At 48.4% G+C, this 20,000-nt stretch overlaps 1 protein-coding gene across 1 annotated transcript in view; it reads left to right on the forward strand.

The window, feature by feature from the left end:
* grm7 (glutamate metabotropic receptor 7) overlaps positions 1 to 20,000 on the forward strand; it is a 159,612-nt gene that overhangs the window by 92,032 nt on the left and 47,580 nt on the right. Inside the window, exons 3-5 of the mRNA XM_080892501.1 lie at positions 102 to 237; positions 965 to 1,119; positions 11,876 to 12,013. Coding sequence (XP_080748627.1) covers positions 102 to 237; positions 965 to 1,119; positions 11,876 to 12,013 — 429 coding nt within the window. The remainder of the gene's footprint in view (positions 1 to 101; positions 238 to 964; positions 1,120 to 11,875; positions 12,014 to 20,000) is intronic.

Raw genomic sequence — 20,000 nt, forward strand, 5'->3', positions numbered from 1 at the left:
GCCATTGCCGATAAAACGGATAAATTATACTTTTTAAGGCTGCTGCAGTTCAGGAAGCTGATAACTCTGAGTTAATTGTGCCCTTTGTTTTGTCTGCTCAGGTGGAATCTGTATCGCTCAGTCCCTGAAGATCCCTCACGACCACAAACCCTCCGACTTCGATAAAATCATCCGCCAGCTGCTGGACACTCGGTACGCCAGGGCGGTCATCCTGTTCGCCTCCGATGAAGACATCAGGTAATAACCCTGCTGAGGTAACGTGCAAAAGTTAAATACGTGACCTGAATCGTCGTCTTCAGCTCAGGATGAGAGAAAACGTCAGGACTGTGTTAGTGCTAGCAAACACAATGCTACGTTTTTCCTTTGCTATATTTAATGTATTCAGATGGATTTTTATTGGATGCTCAGCACATCAGGACTCTTCCAGCCGTACCCTCCATCCACTGAGAGGAAGTAAAAATGTTTGGGATAATGAGCACGACCCTGAGGGAGGAGCTCCTGCAGCTGACCCGGGACACGCTGGAGAGGTTACATCTCTCGGCTGGTTTGGGAACGCCTCGGTGTTCCTCGATGAGCTGGCGGGAGATTAGACTGCCGCCCCGTGACGTGAGCCGTGTTCATGAGTACCCACCATAAAATACTGAGGTTAAGATCAGGCTGAGGAAAACTCGACATCAGTCAGACACTCTGGTGTCTGCAGACTTCTGTTCCCCTGCATTTCCACAGTCTTCTTCACTCACTCTCCACCTCTGACTCAGCGTCTCCGTTGATCAGTTGCTCAGATGGAGCTCGTAGTCTTCAGCATCTTTAGGAAAGCCTGAACTAATCAGATAAGGTCCTGTAGGTGCAGCAGGTTGGTGGGTAACGACAGGTTAGGCTCTTTAGTGACCCTGTTGCTCCAGGACAGGTAAACTGATGTGGAAGCTAAAGTGTGGGTGGGGTCTCTGACTGCTTTCTCACGCAGGGGCATCCTGAACGCCAGTAAGCGAGCGGACCAAGTGGGTCATTTCCTGTGGATCGGCTCCGACAGCTGGGGCGCCAAAAACAGTCCCATCCAGCACCTGGAGGACGCCGCGGTGGGAGCCATCACTATCCTGCCGAAGAGGGCCACCATCAGCGGTAAGTCCGTCGCCGCTTATGGTTTCACGTTGCTCGTCTTTATGAGAATATGTGAGTGTAAAGTTCATCAGCTCGCTGCTACATGAAGGAAAGGAGAACTTGGTTTTCTGTCCTCGCCGCTCGCTCTTTTTCCTCCACGTCTGCCTGAATAAGCAGAACTTCAGAAAACTCAATCGCGTCGGGAACGCTCGCAGTCTCACTGGGTTTGCAGTGACACCAGATCGCTCAGGACTCTTTTGATGATTATTATTTTGTCGTCATTATTCTGCTTCTATCAGCACGGAGAGCTTTACTAAAGACCTCTGCTGCTCTTACTTCCTGTCAGACGAATAAAGTTTCACTGCGGCCTGAAAGTCGTGAAAACGTTCTCTGTAATGATTTTAAAGACATGACGACAAACGTGTTGATGCAGAGCTGCAGTCCAAAGACGTTCATGCTTTTGAATTTATAGAAAGTTTCAAATGTGTTGTGTTGGCATAAAAATGATTTCACTTCCTGTATTTCCTCTGATGTCACAGTGATGATCTTTTTTAAGCCCAATAAAGTCGCCGTCTGCAGGAGTCGGCTGAGGCTGGCTGTAGTTACTCTGTCGCAGTTTGAATTGTTTTATTCTGTCAGTTTGAGACGCTAATAAAAAGTCTCAGGTTTGATGTACACGGACACGCCGCTCACAGTTAACCTTAAACAGCTTATCCAAGGACACGTTTGCTTTTACTCTCCACAGTTTGATTAATTAAAGCTGAATGAAACCTTTAAGCAGACGGTTTGTTTGAGATATAATTAGTGTCACTGAGTCAAAACTAAAACATGTTTGTGTTTCTGTGACTCGCAGGTCACAAAGCGAACTTATTTTGAAAATCCCGACCTCTTCCTTTGTGTCAGAGTGTTTTTCTGAACTCTCTTCAGAGGTGTGACTCGCAGAGAAGCGCCGCCATCGTAACGACGCTGAAACCGCAGATCAGAGGAAACGTAACGAGACCGCGGCCGACCTCCTCATTGGCGCTGATGACAGCGTTTAGATTACAGCGCGCGTCGTAACTACAGACGGCGGCGAGCGCGGCTGTCGTGTCAAACACAGATGGTGACGGGGATATACGGCGGCGGGTTGTTGTGCCACTTCAACGCTCTGACTTCAAATAAAGCCTGAGCTCTTTGTTCTTTTGTTCTCGCTGCACTAATACTTCTGTCAGGAGGCGAACGGAAGCAGCGTTCCTGCTCGCGTAACGTCGCTCTGACCTTTTTTCTGCTGCCAAACACGAGCCGGGCAGACTCGGGCTGTCACCTCGGATCTGACGGGAGGTGCTGCGCTCATAAATTCTGCGCTCTGATGACTGATTTATGGAAATGGGGGTTTTCTGAGCATAAAGGCACTCGCAGAGAGCACTGCAGCGTAACGAGGGGCGGGGTGAGTCAGGTTTAAGGGCATCAGACCCATTACACCAGAGGGCACGCCGCGAGGAGCAGGAAGAGATGGGGTGATGGGGAGAAATTTAGCTTTATGATGAGAGTCACAGCCAGATTAACCTTCTGCACAAACCTCATCAGCGGCTGCCTGTGAAGTGTGCTCTGAGAGCAGCATTTACATCACCCGCTGAGCCTGTGTGTTCGGGCTGAGCTCTGAGGATGACTCAGCCTCACCAACAATACTCAAACTCCGGAGATTATGACTCTCAAAGTCCTTCTACAGGTCTCAGAGCTGGCTTCATTGTTATACTGCGACATTAACTCCAAACGGAGGCATGCAGGCCAGCGTGCATGGATGGACGGTGACGTGTTCACCCTCTCCGGGTTATCCGGGGCTCCGTCAGAATCGGTGCTTTTGTGAGGGCTCGCGCTGGCAGACAGTAAGTCGGGCACTAAGGTCCCGGCAGGGCGTTGAGGTGCAGAGCTCTCGGAGCAGCCAGGCGGCAGAGGGCGCACGCTTCACTGACCTCTTGTCTTTGTTTTTTGCGGATGATTCAATCCTGGTTTCATCGAGCGCTGACCTCCAACTCGTGGCTGGCTCGCAGCTGAGTGGGAATCGGCTGAGGCGGCGGTGGCTCTCGGCTGGAAAAGGCTGGTTTCTGGGTCACCGATGAGTTTCTGCCTCAAGTGGAAGAGTCCACGTGTCTGACGGTCGGGAACAGATGGGGTCATCTGATCCCACCTGCACACTGGTGAGCGTCGACTTACTGATCGGCACGCCTGCCCTCACCTGCGGCCCGTGAATAACGCCTCAGTGTGAGGAGCGCCGTCACTCAGGGGGAGTTTAGAGTAGATGCTGCTCCTCTGCATTGAAGGAGACGGCTGCAGGGAGATGCAGGAGGTGCTGAGGAGAGGGAGGTCTGGGCGTCTCAGTTGGACGCGTTGATGCTGCTTCAGGTCCAGCTGCACAGACGTGTAGATCATGGCGTCGCTGCCCGTCTGTCCTCGGCTCATCCAGGTGGAACAAACACGGTTTCCTGCCGTCTGTGAGCGACTGAAACATTTAAGTAGCGGCGTGCTTGTTCCTGTTTCTGCGCTCTGATAGGTTACGTCTGATTTTAACGCAGGCCTCTGTCCGACTTATAGACTTGTCCAGACAAATGTGTGCAGTGACAGGAGCCGTCCTCATTTATGCAGACATCGCTTTGCTGCGCACGCTCTCCCTCTGCGGCCTTCCCTGTCACACCGGCTGATATCGCATACATGTTAAAGACACTGAGGCTGATTATGAATAAATCAAGACCTCATTTCAAATCTGCAGCCAAGTCTGTGTTTCGGATCCCGGACGGAGGAGGTCAGCTTGGCTTTGATTTGTCTTTTCAGGTCTGAGAAAATAAATCCAGCTATTTTCATGTGAAACGTGGCGCTGCGAGCCTGAACGCAGCCCTGCTTACTGTGCCCGATAATTGCTGAGACTGAACCCAAGAGAGGAAGCGAGACAGAGGAGAGATGTGGAGAAGAAAAGGTTTTAGTGAAAACACGTCGGGAACAAAGGCGAAGCAGAAGAGAAAGTTGAAGATGGGGTAGAATTAAGCTGCAGGCTGTGAAGTTTCCCCGTGACAGAAGATGCCTGCTGAGTCTGCAGTCTCCAGCCGGGATGGATCCACTTCCCAAACTCAGTTACAGCTTCTAATCCACAAATCTGAGCCTTTTAATGTCACACTGGAAAACTGGCCAAGCCGCCGAGTCTGCAAAAACCTGCAGGTGACGCATTCAGTGTTTCCCACCTGAACAGGTAAAGTTCAGTTCTTATTGCTGTGAACTGACAATTGGGCCTGTTTGCCACCAGACCGTCACTTGGATGTCTGGATCTCAGCAGGGAGGCGGAGTCACGGACAGGAAACGGAGGCTTCAGGGAGTCACTGAACCGAGGAGGCATGAAGCAGCTCTGTGCAGTCCAGGAGACAGAGGTCTAACTGCAAGAGAGGAAATGAAGCAGCGAGGAGCCTCCCTCCAACTCCTCCACCTCCTCCACCCTCCCACTGCTCTCCAGCTCCAGCCTCTTTGTTTGAAGAGCTGCCGGCTCCAGCGTGCCCATGTGTGCACCAGAGATGGGAGGATGCGGATTTTAATCTGACTCCATGTTTAAAACATGATCAGCATCCGCCAAGACGGATGTCCTCCCTCACACCGCCAAACGCAGGAAATAACTGCGAGCGCAGCGTCACACAAATGGCGCTTTTGTTGTGATTTGGCGCTATATAAATAAAATTGAATTGAAAACAGAGGCAGGTGTAATATTTGATCAATCGATACTGCAAAGATGAAGTAACTAACACAGAACACGAAGTAAAAGAACTGTGACGATGCACTTTACAACAGATTTTAGTCTCCGAGGGTCATCATGGCTGAGCTGTTACGTGCATGGTTTTTAGTGTTTAGAGACGGCGATCTTATTTTAGAGATACCTGGGACGCCTCATTATTAGAGGTCCTAATCAGACGCCTGAAACACCTTCACAGCCTCCCTTTGATGTGGAGGAGCAGCAGCTCTTCTCTGAGCACCTCTCGCCCTCTCTAAAGGAGAGGCCAGCCTCCCTCAGAAGCAAACTCACTCTTCTATCCAAGATCTCGTTTTCTGGGAAGATATCAAACATCCAGAAAAATCAAGTCAAGCCAGTGGTACAGTACACAGTGAAGCGAGCCCGCGGTGCTATGACAGACAATAACACAGGACGTGTGCAAGTGTGCAAAAGCTGCAAAAAAACAAAGACGGTGCAGCAGAAACGTGCAACAACTGAGAACCCGACCACAGCATCACCAGCACTGACAAGAGCTCCTCTGTTCCTACAGAAATAACTCATGTGCATGCTAAAAGTTATTATATCCATATTAGGTGATCCTGACTGCACTGCACGCTGTTGAGATTAAGCAGGAACTATAATGTGAGTGGGTTGAGCCCAGGACAGCACAGCCTGACTCTGCAGGGACTGGTCCCACTGCAGGCCGAGTCTGTGGCTGCGCTGCCTCCGTGTCTGTTTCCTGGACTCCTCAGTCAGCGGGATGCTCTGTGGCAGCCCGTCACAGCCCATTCCTGCGGCTTTGCTCGCAGACGAAACACTAATCTGACAAACGGCAAAGAGATGGGAGGAGGAGACGTTTAGCCGCTGACACTGATCAGGCTAAGCATCCTTTCTCCTGCTTCACACCAACGTTCGTCTCCAGTCTCTCCACCCACCACACCACCCGCCTGCTGCATTTAGAGAAAATATCCACCTTTTGAATGAACGTTATTATCTGTGTTGCACATGGATATGCATGTGCTAAGACATGCATTATTGCAAATGCTCGTCTGGATGCTGCTCATCATGATTTCGTCCCACCAACACTGAAATGAAAGTCAGTTCAGCTGCTACTTTGTTTTACTGGATCTGATGGGAAACACTGGAGCAGCGGTCAGCAGCTTCCCACCGAGGATGTGGAAACCAGGCCGTGTCTCGCAGTCAGGCTGTAATTGTCCCAACCCACAAATCCACCTGCTTCATGGAGGATTTGGTGGATGGAGCCTCTTGTTGTTGAAAGCAGCTCCACTGACGCCTGCAGTCAGTCTGGTTGTGCCGTGTGCTCTGCCCTCCACCTCTCACGCCGCTGCTTTCCTTTCACATTAAGGATTAGTCTTATCTTAAATAAGGGCATTAAACTACTTTTTCCAATTGTTTTTCCCACTCGAGGCGCGGCTAAGTAAGGGCGCTAATTGTCATTTCTCTGTTGCCCCGGCAGCGGTTTTGGCTGCGACTCAAGCCGCTGGCACCCTGTTTTCATTTAGGCCATTAGAGCTGGAGCTTGGCTGCAGAGGGAGCTGTGGCCCCACGTGGCCTCGGCTTGTTTGTCTTCTTTGTGCTTTCTGGATGATTTTGTGCACTAACAGCACACTTGTTGTTGTTCGTGTGAGATTACAGAAGACTGAGCCCAGAGAAGAAATGCACGCTGCTGCAGGGAGGCGTGCGCATCAGCACCGAGCCTCTGCGGAGCACCAAATACTACAAATACCACACGTTGACGTCGTTTAACCAGACACACAAAGACGAAGATGTTTCAGCTGAGAGAATTTTGTGAGCTGACAGCGAGCCCGGAGGACACAGCGTCAGAATCCCAGCTCCTGATTGGTCAGTGAGCTTGGGCTCAGAGGCGGGGTTGGAACTTCCTGTTCTGTGTGTTTTTCTGAATATGGATTTATGGATTTTTACTTCTCTGCATCCCTTTATCGTCTCAGAGTTTCTTCCCTCTGGCTTCACTTCCTGTTTTATTGTGAAGTTTAGCTCTTTGTGTGATTGTTTTTCTCTGGTTTTGCGTCTTGCGGTGTTATTGTGCTGCCCTCAGCAGCGTCTGACAGGCGCCATTAACTGCTGTGTTTGTAGTTATTGTCTCAGGTCCTTCGGCCTTCATCGTTTGGGGGGTCTGGCTTGTTTCCCAGCATCCGTCTTCCCTCCTGTTAGATGCCGTTGAATCCTGACACGTGTCTAACTCCCCCACAGGACCTGGTTTCCTTGCAGCGTCGTGGCTCCGCTGCAGAGACTTCTCTGAGTTTTCTGATCTTTTTCTTTCTTCATGCGTCAGGTTTTGGTCCAAACTCCAAAATCTGCGTATTTGAGGTTAAAAGCAAATAATTTCAAATGTCATCTCTACTTAATTATGAAGTCAGTGTTAGTCTGTATTGGTTTCTGCTTTGCTTTTATGTCCGTTTTATTTTGAAGGTTACTTCCTGTGTGGAGTTCTGTTTGAGTTCGTCCTCTCTTGCTCTTTGATTGACTTCTCCGTAGCTTTGTCTTCCTGTGTCTCAGCCCTCGTTTCTTTTCACACCTGATCAGCTTCTTTAGTTTCAGTCTGAACTTTCCCCATAAAGACGACGTTTCGTGACCTCGCTGTACCCAGTGAAGCTCCTCAGCATGTAACAAGGACGCGGTTCGATGGCCGTTACGATAGTTTCTGGGTTGTTCCGACCGGGTGTCCACAGACCGCCTGCCTGGAGTATGACAGAAGCCTCTCAGTTCAGACCTCCTGGTCGGATGTCGAGGGTTAAAGCGTTCACGTCTTTGCTCCTGCACAAGAAATACATGCTCGGAAAATTTTCATAAAGCGGCGTCGGCATCCATCAGTGTGTGAGGAAGAAAGGAAGCTGGACGGGTTAAAGAGGAAGGGCAGCAGAAAACACAGACTGCAGTTCACACACGGCGAGTGCGTGACGTTCAATATTCATGGAAACTGATCCAAATGACCACAGACTGTAGATAAAAAATGGCAGGAACCAGCCTGCTGACTAAGTAACATCCAGAATACAAAGATGCACCTGTCCATGGTCCGAGATCAGCAGCAGGCTCCGCCTCCTGGAGTGACACCGTCTGAGCCGCACGCACACGCTGATGGCCGCCTCGTGTGGTTTTACCTACGAGAGGACAGGTGTGACACACCGAAGTGTTCAGGCCGACGGGGTTCCTGCTGATCCTTGTGCCTCGTGGCAGGTGAGCGCACTGGAGGAGTCAGAGGGCGTGGTTAAAAAGCTGTTTTATTTGTGTGGCAGAGAGTGAGCGTGTGCAGTGGACACAGTCCGGCTCGATGTTGTCCAATCGATGGCTCCGCAGCAGCGAGTCAGACTCCCTCCTGGCTCTCCTGCATGTGCTGTTGCTACGTGACGCCTGAGAGGAAGCGCAGCAGCGCAGGACTGTCAGCAACAGTGATCCCGTTATAAGCGGCGTAGATGAGCGTCTCGTTTAAACACGAAGCAGCGCTGAAACACCAAAGCTGCAGTTCCTCTAATGTCCACGAGGGCTCAGGAAGTCTCACCTGACTCACCTTTTAGGTGAGCTGCAGGTTTTGGAGCTTGGTTTTTCAGATCCGAGAGTTTTGCTGCTGCTTTACCTGCACAGGTGCCTTTAGCCTGAACGTGACTCGGTCGTACCAGGAGAAGACGTCCAGGTCGGGTAACAAACGCCCGTGTGTCTGCTGCAGGCTGCTTCACATCGTTTGATAAAATTATCCAAAAAGTCCAAAACTCAGGAAAGAAACGCTGACCTGGAGCTGTTTACCGAGTGCGCGGCACAAATGAGCTCCTGCAGTTTCTCATACATTTAAATGAGCTTCAGCCGGACCCCTGTGTGCAGCAGCGCCCCCTGGTGTGTGGAGACCACCGCCTGCAGCATGCATACAGGCTGCTCATTAACCCGCTCTCAGGCCCGTGCTGGAGAACTGCTGAGCAAACTGATGTTAAAATATGGCATAAATGTGCATGTGTTAGCCGCTCGCTGCACTCCTCGCTCTTTCCGGTTTCCAGAAACAAACTCCCAGAAAACATCTGCCCGACCTGCCGAGCACACGAGGCAGACGTGGCGAGGGAGAAAGTCTGAGTCTAATGATGCGTTTGAGGGAGCATTTATCTGATTTTTCCTTGATTTCATAAGCGCCGCATCAGCATCTCTGTTACAGCGACGTGTGTTTGAGGGTCTGAGTGCTGCTTTGTTTCGATGTCAAAAACAAAACGAGCCATAAAAAAGGAAAAAGCAGCGTGACTCAGTCACGCCAGCGACTGTAAATCGGTGGGATGACGCGTCACGCGGCCGGACACGCCGTACATCGAGCTGTCAGTGAAGTCTGTGACCCAGAAAATCTGAACAAGAGCAACAACAACAAATCTCTGAAGCGTCTCCCCGTGTGTCCGACACAGCGGTGCTGCTGTCAGACTGACGGACTGAAGCAAAATCAGGCGAATTCTCAGGCAGCTTCTGTTAACATCTCTCCTCTCACCAGTAAATCCCGCCTCCAGCATCTCCTCATTTCCTGTTTTGCTTCTCAGTTTCTTATTTGAAGCACAAACTTCTGAATCCTTTCTGTTTACATTCATTATTCATCGTTTCAACAATGGAAAAGCAGACTTCTTGAAATAGACGGCACAGCTGTCCCTCTGCAGCTCGCAGAGACTCCAAGTGCCTGTCAGTCAGATACCCTGAGAGTCGCCATCACAGCTGTCCTACTTTGAGCTTCCAGGCTCAAAGCTTCAGTCGCAGCGAGGAGAAAATCCTCCATCTGTCACAGTGTGCAGACGCAGGACTTCAAGTGATTTCACTGACTGATGCTGGACGTCTGCAGAGCTGCAGAGAGCGCGTCCACATCCAGGCCCACGGGAGAAAAACTCGCTTTCCTGGACGCTCTGTGCAGGCACGCTCGTGTTCGGCGACCCCTAGTGGCCAAAAATATGAAACCAAAACGTACAACTGATCCCAGAGAGCCGAGCTCCGATCACCTGGCTCAGGTGTGTTTACTTTCGTTATCTGCCGAAACAGTCACATGATGTGTGAAACCACGAACTGCTGCAGTCATGCAGAAACGAGCAGGCATGGGGACGGTATGGCGCAGATACAGTGTCACGGTGCATTCACACCGAACGCGACCAGAGCGTCAGGTTTACATGTCAATGGAGGAGCGCGACGAAGCGAAACCTCAGAAGCAGATCTGCGTCGCGAAAACGCTTTTCTGCCTGATCCGCGCAACTGACACGTTTGAAGCGCGAAGTAAAATACGCGCTGCAGTTTTTGTGTTGCATTTTGTGCATTTGCGCTTATCGCGTCTACCGCTCGAGTTGGAAAAATCTGAACTCCCAGCACCAAGTCACACCACAACAACCAATCAGGAGCCTGGTGACGTGATGCTCTGACCTAGGTCAAAGGGGCGGGTCCAGCCAAAGCCCTTTATTCTAGCAGTCAGTAGTTTTCTGACGAGGCAGCAGCAGAAACAATGTTTCTCCTCCTCCCTGAGGCTCTTCCACTGTAAGCCTCTGTAAATACTTATGTTTTATATATTTATGTTTAATGTTTTCATTTTAATATTATTTCAAATACATCTTTGTAATGACTAATGTGTAAGTCTGATTCTGATTGTGTCAGGATGGCCTCACAGACCTGCAGAGGTCACGACCCTAATCCCAGGCTGTCAGGAATTATTACAATGAATGCGTCACCTGCCAAGGACGTCTGAGCGGTATGGGTGACGGACGGCGAGCACGGAGTGAAGGCGGCTCTTATGGGAAGCAGGAGATGATTAAGTGCACTTTTTTAGATAAAGGACTCGTCTCCTTATGACTCCGTTTCCGGTGATTGTCGGGCTGTGAGCGGTGGAGACAAAGCCACCAGCAGAGAGACGAATGAAATCTGACTCCACTGGTCTGCAGACGTTTTACCCCGTTGCATATCTTAGTGTTAGCATGCATGCGTCACAGGAAACGCCAGCTTGTCTGCAAACACGCAGCAGCTGTTCACTCAGTCGAGAAACTAAAAACACGGGTGCTAAAAAAAGCTTTGCCTTCAAAGTAAGTGTTGCACCTTTTGAAATGTATTGTTGAAGCATCGATGAACAGCTTTTACTTTGAAGGTGCCTGTGTATGCGTTATCCCGTTTCTCCTCCGCTTGGCTCACGGCTAGCGATGGTTAGCGACATGTCGCCGCCTTCGGTGCACGTGGTCAGTGCCACGCCCTCTCAGCCTCCAGGAGCGTGGAGTGCACTCCGCACCTGCCCACGTTGTGTTGTTGTGTGTTGTTGTGTGTTGTTGTGGCGCGCTCTCATCGGAAGAATTCCAGCAGCAGATGCACGAACAGGTCGCACGCATGGATGATAAACGTGCTGCCAGCTTCCTGTCACAGCACCTGTTGTGATGTCAGGTGGTTGTTATTCGGATTATTTTGTCAGTATATGAATAAAATTCTGTTTTTGACCCGTTTCTTGTTTTTCAGTGATAATCTCTTAATTTGCTTATGCGATTAGAAACCTACGCACCACCCTCCTCGGCTCTCGGGGCCTTTGTGATTTGTGCAAAGGTTACACGGTTGGAGCTATTTCTGGTGATCCGCAGCTCCGTTTCTATTCATCCCGGTGGAATTCCCTTTCCTGCCAGGAATGTTATTACCATATGTGAGGGTTTTGTTGTTGCTGCGGTCTTGGCGTGTGTTCGGGCAGCGTTACACAACGTTGTGAGCTCTTTAAACTGGCAGGAAGTTGTGGAAAGAATCTTTGACGGGTACTTTCTTTATCTACATTAGCTCCATCCTGAGCTGTCGAGTTGTTCCTGTTGTTTTCTTCGACAGCAGCAGAATGAAGTGTTTCCTGAAGAACTCCCCTCTGACAGCACTTTAGATGGATTACATAAAGGCCTGATTAAAATGCAGCACAGATGAGCAGATAAACACTCACATACATTAGGAAACACGTCCTGTTTGCTTTGAGTCTTCGTGCTCGAGTGCTCCGGGCTGTCGCCGCCTAATGAATCAACCTCTGTTTTGTTTTCCGACCTGCTGCCGGATGTCTTTCAGGGTTCGATGCCTACTTCACTTCGCGGACTCTGGAGAACAACAGGAGGAACGTGTGGTTTGCCGAGTACTGGGAGGAGAACTTCAACTGCAAACTGATGAGCTCCTCCAAGAAGGACGAGAGCAGCAGGAAGTGCACAGGTGAGCGCTGGCGCCGTTTGTTTACTGCAGGTGTGTGTGGATACAGAATAAAGGAAGCCACGCCCACCCGGGACAGGTGGAGAGCAGCGAGTCTCCATTACTCGTTTGTTTGTTGGAGGCTCCATTTTCACTTCTTCTGTGCGACAGCAGGTCTGGACCCTCATCCGTCACCGCACGGTCACAGATGCTGGGTTTAGCTACCCGCTGATTTTTATTTCTAACGCCGTGTACAATTGTTGTGAAAATGTCTCGGGAGGGTTCGGAGACTCGCCCACTCGTTTTACAAAGCTCCCACGTGGGGTTGATCCCACCACGTGTCTGATTTTAGAACAGAAAGCACGACTAATGAAGCAGATCTGAGAGTTACTCCTCGTTTTGCGTTCCGGCTTTGGGTGGAAGAACTGAAGCAGAGCGCTGGCTGATGGTGAGAGCTTCGAGGTAAAGCTGGAGAATCAGCCTCACGCAGCAGATCGTCAGAGTATCCGAGTCATTCACGGGACAGACAGCGAACGTTCCTGGGTTTGTGTTATTTTCCACAGATCTGATTGGTCAGTAGGTGGTTATTTCGTAGCTGGCAATCTCTGGAAGGTTAGGTCATGCTTGTTTTGGAACGTTAAAGCCGGCGTTCCCACAGCGTTCCCACGGCGTACGGGGCACCGGAATGCTGCTGAGTCTGGTTCTGTGGTCAGACCTGTAAGCCTCCTGCTCTTGTTCCACTGGTTGTGTTTCATTGAGCAGTGTGTTTGTGACACTCATGCTTGATTTCTTTAATCGGCTTCTTTTAATCTGTGATGATTTTTAAGGTCATATGTGATGTGATGAACTTGACATCCAGGTAAACGTCTCGCCGAATCTGTGTTTGACGCAGAAATGAAAACACAACAAACACATCGAGCCGTCACGACTACAGCCGCCACTCTGACCCACGCCGCTCCGTCATAACCAGCTCTGACACTTTCAGCTCCTCCTGCAGATCATTCAGGAAACGGCAGGTTTAAAAACGCTTTCCCTCGTCCTGCGCGACTCTGAGAGCGACGGTCCGTCTACATGTCTAAACACAGACGTCAGAGGGAACCGCAGCAGTAAAGTGCTACAGCACAGCCTCTCACACCTGTGCAGGTCCTGGTGCAAACACACTGTAGTCTGATGAAGCTTGGAGCATGTGCACGCACACATTTATACGTGTGAGGGTGTTGGAATAAGGATGGATGGTGACTGCAGGAGGACCTGGCACTATATACATGTAGCACATAGATTTGGATAATTCAAGTAAACAGTATGTAGGGCTCACTGTGGCCCAGGTGAGGTGGCGGCGTGAGGGATCGGCGTGGCGCTCTGTGGAGACGTGGTTGTGGCGTACATGAAGGTAAAGGTGTGCAGAGATCAGAGAGCCGGGGCGATGCGGTAGATGAAAGCAGGAGTAAGACGAGTGAAGAGACCCACCGACATCAAGGCTAACGCTGCGTACCTCGGGAACCGCCTGGGCGTGTCTCGCTACTGGGCCGTGCCGTGATTGGACTCCTTAATCTGAGGAACTCTGTCGCTCATCGACTCGTAGCTTTTCTCTGGGGAAGCTTTGCTGCGTCTGCAATGTTAACCAGCACCTCAGGAGCCGCTCTGGACCACGATCGATAACGCCTCGCCGACAGTGACCCGGTATGATGGTGCGAGCAGGCCCTGAACGCTAATGAACCCGTTCTATTAGGCGTATTGATCGCAGCCTCGGGAGAACACATTATCTTGTCTGACTTACTTTTCTTCCCCTCTCCGCCTCGTTGCGTTCCTGTTTCATTTCCCGCTCTGCTCGGCTGATATTTAAAGAACTACACAAACACTCACAGACGAACGTTCACTTAATCTGCTGCTCGCCGCCACACTGACTGTCACACGCGCTCGGATCAGCTCCAGAACCGAACCTCCGCTCGCAGGCGGGGACCGCCTCCCGGCCGAGACCGTCCACTCCTGTCACATGACTCCGACAGGAACACTACACCAACACGGGAGCGTCACTTCCTGTATGTGACCACGTCAGAGAGGACGAGCTGCTGGTGTGTGTGTGTGTGTGTGTGTGTGTGAGTCTGTCTGTCTGTCTGTGTGTGTGTGTGTGTGAGTGTGAGTCTGTCTGTCTGTCTGTCTGTGTGTGTGTGTGTGTGTGTGTGAGTCTGTCTGTCTGTCTGTCTGTCTGTGTGTGTGTGTGTGTGTGTGTGTGTGTGTGTGTGTGTGTGTATGTGTGTGTGAGTTCTCGTCCAGAGCAGCTTTGCATGACTCACAGCTGGAAATAATCCTTCTTTATGTGACACTGACCCCCGATGCAGCTCCTCACTTCTTCCTCTGTCTGAAACGAGCTGTTTTAGCTCCACCCCCTTTAGTTTGGCTGTTCCTCCAAACTGCAGGTATCCTGTCGTTAAGTCTGACATCACTAGCCGTGTCTGGACCTAAGCTCCGCTGCAGGTCCATATATCAAACGATCACTATGGCATTACTGAGAGTTGAAAAACTGTCTAAAGTCTTTCATCTTTAATAAAATGATCAGCGTTCTGCTCTACCAGGTGTAACAATTGAGTTTAACATCCAGGCATCCATGAAAACGGAATTTATGACATTTAACGGAGTTAGAAGTTAGCAGGGAGTTAGCTCGCTAGCTTCTATCTAAATACAATATAGCATGTCCTGACTGCGGGGTTTTGGAAACAAATTCAAACGTACAGCTCTGTTATCACTTCCAACATAAATGAAGACAGAAAACTAAACAGCAGTGACGTTTGTAGGGTTACTGAAGTTGGGCTAGCTGCTATATAATGATGTGCTACGTGACCGCTAGCGACACAGCTATGTTAGCATAATATAAACAAGCTAACTTTTTTTCCACTGGATAAAAGTTGACGTGAGTGTTCTCGGTGGTCAGGAACAAATGTAATCGCATGGCAGGATGCTGTAAAAGGACCAAACTTCAGCCAGGAGAACAACTGAGATAATCCATCCACAATACGAGGTTAGTCATTCATATACTGCTGCATGGGCTGGGCTGTAGTTACATCCTAAGGTTTTAAAAACTGAGCTTAAATAAATGATTAGCGGTAATAAAAGCCGAGGGAGGTCAACAGGGATCACTGACTGTTTTAGGAGCTTTTTGAGATCAAATAGAAGAAAATACAAAACATTAAACATGTTAACAACACAAAAGCCATATTAAACGCAGACTACTTTAGACCCGGAAGTAGGATTCGTCGCGTCATCACTGAACAACCGGATTGAGAGCATGTGGGTGGGGCTTCTGTCAGGCAGCAGCTCAGTTTAGTTTTGAAGCGTTGACATGAGCGTGTTCGGTCGATGCCGTGGTGAATTGACCTTATGTACATATTTGGACGAGAGGGTGGAGCAATAATTAAACCCAGCACTGTAAGATGTATGAAACCGGAATTAGCTGATGACCTCAATGTTTTTTTTGCGCGTTTCGAGGTGCCTGCTGTGGCGGCAATTCAGAGCTCTGCACCCGCTCCCGCTGCTGAACCAGCACCACTGATACTTTCTGAGCATGAGGTGAGGAAAACTCTGAGGGCAACAAACTGCAGGAAGGCAGCGGGACCAGATAGCATACCGGGACGTGTGCTAAGAGTATGTGCAGATCAGCTGACCACAGTTTTCACCAGCATCTTCAATGCCTCTCTGGCCCAGCAGGTAGTCCCCACCTGCTTTAAAACATCAGTGATTGTTCCGATCCCGAAGAACACTCGCCCAGCCAGCCTAAATGATTATCGCCCAGTAGCCCTAACATCTGTAGTGATGAAGTGTTTTGAGAGGCTCATGAAACCCTTCATCAGTTCCTTCCTCCCTCCTGACTTCGACTCACTGCAGTTTGCATATCGGACAAATAGATCTACCGGAGACGCTGTAGCACAGGTCCTGCATACCACACTGAGCCATCTAGATGAGGGATGTGGAAATTATGTGAGAATGCTGTTCATAGATTACAGCTCAGCATTCAACACCATAGTGCCCCACACCCTCTCGGGTAAGCTCCAAGATCTGGGATTCAGTACATCTTTGTGCAGGTGGATTTATAGCTTCCTGACCGCGAGGCCACAGTCAGTGAGAATAGGGGATGTGTACTCCCATACACTCTCACTGAACATAGGGGCTCCCCAGGGATGTGTACTGAGCCCCCTTCTCTACTCCCTCTACACCGCGGACTGCACGGCCAGACACCCCACTAATTCCATTGTGAAGTTTGCTGACGACACAGTGGTGGTGGGACTCATCTCCAGGAATGACGAGAGGGCCTACCAAAGTGAGGTGGATGGACTAGCAAAGTGGTGTGAGGCAAATCACCTCTCCATGAACATCAGCAAAACAAAGGAGATGGTGATCGACTTTAGAAGACAGAGAGGAGAGAAAACTCACACCCCAATTCAGATCAATGGAACCCCTGTGGAGAGAGTCTCCAACTTCAAATACCTCGGTGTTCACATCAACGAGGACCTCACTTGGAGCACACATACGGAATTCCTTGTTAGTAAAGGCAGACAGCGCCTCTATCACCTGAGGCGTCTAAAGAGGTTTAAGATCTCCAAGATCATACAGAGGAGATTCTACACTGGTGTCATTGAGAGCATCCTGTGCAACAACATCATGGTGTGGTACGGGAACTGCACAGTACAGCAACAGAAAGCCCTGCAGAGGGTTGTGCGCACAGCTGAACGCACTATGGGAACACCTCTACCAGCACTGCAGGACATCTACGCTGAAAGGTGCAGATCCCGGGCCATCAGGATCACTAGGGACTCTAGCCATCCCGCCCATAAACTGTTCAGGCTGCTGAGGTCAGGGAAACGCCTCTGTAGCCTGAAAACAAGAACAGAAAGGTTCAGGAGGAGTTTCTACCCACAAACAGTGAGACTCCTCAACCAAAAACGCAAACCGGATAATATGCTGGACAATCTCACACATAGTACATAATTCGCACTTTACCTTTCTTCTTTCCTGAACCTTATCTTATCTTATCATATTATATAAGATAAGATAAGATAACCTTTATTAGTCCCACACTTGGGAAATTTGTTTTGTCATAGCAGGAAGTGGACAGTGCAAAAGTTATGAGGCAAAAATTAGAATACAATAAGAATAAATACAGTACACAGCTGTACAGAATAGAATAAAATACTATATACAGTAGAATAAAATAAAATAAATATACAATAAGATAAAAATAGAATACAAATACAAATACTATATACAACTGAGTAAAATACAACGATGACAGAAAGGATTATTGCACTTAGTATTATGTATACTTAGTATTATATATACATTTGTACTTATGTAAATATGTATATTTTTATAGTTTTTTAAATCATTACAGTTTAGGTAAAAGTTTTTCTAGTATGTTTCTCACAGTCGGGGGGAGTATTTTTTAGCCAGGAAAAACATTTCACTGTATGTTGTACTAGCTATAACTACATGTGACAAATAAATAAATAAAGAATAAAGTTATCAGCTGATGCTTGGATATCCATCCATCAGCATCCACAGACTGTATGAGAGCATCACACAGGAGCTGATTAGCGCTCATGCCGGTCGTCCTGCTGCCACACGCAGCAGCAGGTTTCCTCACTTTACAGTCAGACGTTTGTCACACCGACGGCGTTTATGGCCTCGATGTCGGCGGGGAGGAAATGAGTCATGAGAGGATACTTTGTGCCGTTTAATTTGTTCATCTTGGCAGCTGTTGGAGATTAAGAGGTCAAATTTACGGAGCGGGATTCCAGGAATCCAGGACAAACATGGCGGTGCTCCAGGTTATAGTCTGCACCCATCAGATCCACGGAGACTGAATCTGTTGTAAATGAAGTTTTCCATCATTTCCTCGTCAGCTTTAATTATTTGATCTCAGAGCAAAAGTCGAAGTTCTGATCATTTTGACTTTTTACCTTCATGTTGTAGAATTAAACATTCGACTTAAATTTTTATTTATCTCGTTTCTTTACTCTCATTTAAAATGTGTTTATTTATTTTTTTCATTTTTATTGTCCATAAATTTTTTGCTGTATTACAAAATGAAGTTTTAATAATTCACATTGGTAATGAATCATGTTGACTCTTTTGTCTTTTTAACTTGCATGCAGTCGTTTTATGTCCCACATTAAATAAATCAAAAGTTTATTACAGCACGAGAAAAACATTAAAGTCTGAAGTTATTGTGTAAAAAAACTCAGTCCTCTATTTTTCCTCTTTCATAAAAATGAATTTTTTACTAAAAATTGAATAATTTTTTCTCCTCATAACTTTCCAGCAAATATAAGAATTATTGAGGTTTTTTTATCAAGAGGAAATTTAATCTTGGAGGTTTTTCCTCATTTATCTGTCTGTCACACACACACACACACTCACTCTCTGACGCACTCACTGGCCTGCTCCAGTCACTTTGTGGAGCATTGGACTGCCATTACCTCATAAGACTTTGTTGTTACACTATCTCTTACCGTATACTACTAAATCTCCATTTGCACTATTTGCCTATTTTGCACCACTATGCCTCCTTACTTGAATATTGTATATTGTATATTGTATATTGCATAGCTTTTTTTTTTGTTATACATAAAATTGTATTGTATTTATTTAAATTTTTACTTTTTAATTATTTTATTTGCATTTTTTAATCACTAGGGTTTGAGAGTAACGCAATTTCTATTCTCTGTATGTCCTGTACATGTGGCAGAATTGACAATTAAAGTTGACTTGACTTGACTTATTTATTTAGAAACAGGATATTTTCACCCATAATTTTAAACTGTGTGTTGCTTTATTATGTTATAAATATTGCAGTGAGATACAGAAGCTGAGCTGAGCTGCAGAAGCGCTCATTAACTGTGAAATCTCTCCTTTAAAACAGTTCCTTTAATGACACATTTGGCTGTTTTCTTCTTTCACTGATGTCTTCTTAAAACTGAGATGATGCACACCAGGACGCTTCCTCCCGGGAACCAGTTTTTTTAAGTGCCTCCAAACATGGTGTTGCTACCACAACTAGGGCAATTATTTGTGTTATTAACCCACTTACTCAAACTGCAGGGAGGCGAATTACAGAGCGTGAAAATGAATGTGACATCTGCTTCATATGATTTCATCCTGAGGTCACAGAGCTCCTTTGGATGAGGAGGATTCTTCTCTTGTAGAAATGACTACAGTCCAACTTTAGATCACAACTCAGCTGTGCTGCTTTTAGTACAGGCAGTGAGAAACGAACACAGACGCTGGACTTTCCCACTTTCACTGCAGACAGTGAACTAACCACAGACACTGGACTTTCCCACTTTCACTGCAGACAGTGAACTAACCACTGACCTGACTTTCCCCTGTTACAGATGTTTGGTTTTGTCAGGCATCAGTTCAGGGTGCAGGTGCATCATGGGTACTGTAGGCGCCTCTCTGGCTCTGATTTTCTTCTTTGAATGGTTTTTGGGGTGAAATGTGGAGCCTGTCGTATGTTTTGGCGTCGCTCTTGTCCCGGACAGCTCCTGAATGGCTCTCTCTCATTAACAGCCTCCGTGTTGTGATGTGTTCAGGGTCTCCTGCGGCAGGTGGTTGAAGGCTAACGGCCCGGGGTGAGGACAGCTGCAGGATAACATTGTGCCGGCGGTGCCTCTGAAGGCTGCCGTGCAGATAAGATTGTGCCAGCAGCTCCGGAGTGTGAGGTGGTCCAGAGAGGGACTCCTGTTTATGAGATAACATTGAGCTCGGCTCCCTTTGCCTCTGGCAGATAAATATGGAGGTTTGGAGAGGCGGGGCCTCGGGAGGGTTTAAGAGCAGAGATAGGACGACGCCGTCAGTCTCTGCCTGTGACCACATTATCTGGAAGCCGTGCTGTTCGCTGCCGTACGTCTGCCTTCTGGCCATCCTGGGCCTCGCCACCTCTTCCTGAACAGCACAAAGACAGAAGTACAAACACCGCTGCTCCCGAGCTCCTCGCTGGTCAGCTGACGGAGCCGAG

Source organism: Rhamphochromis sp. 'chilingali' (genome assembly GCF_963969265.1).
Source record: "Rhamphochromis sp. 'chilingali' genome assembly, chromosome: 9".
Classification (NCBI taxonomy): Eukaryota; Metazoa; Chordata; class Actinopteri; order Cichliformes; family Cichlidae; genus Rhamphochromis; species Rhamphochromis sp. 'chilingali'.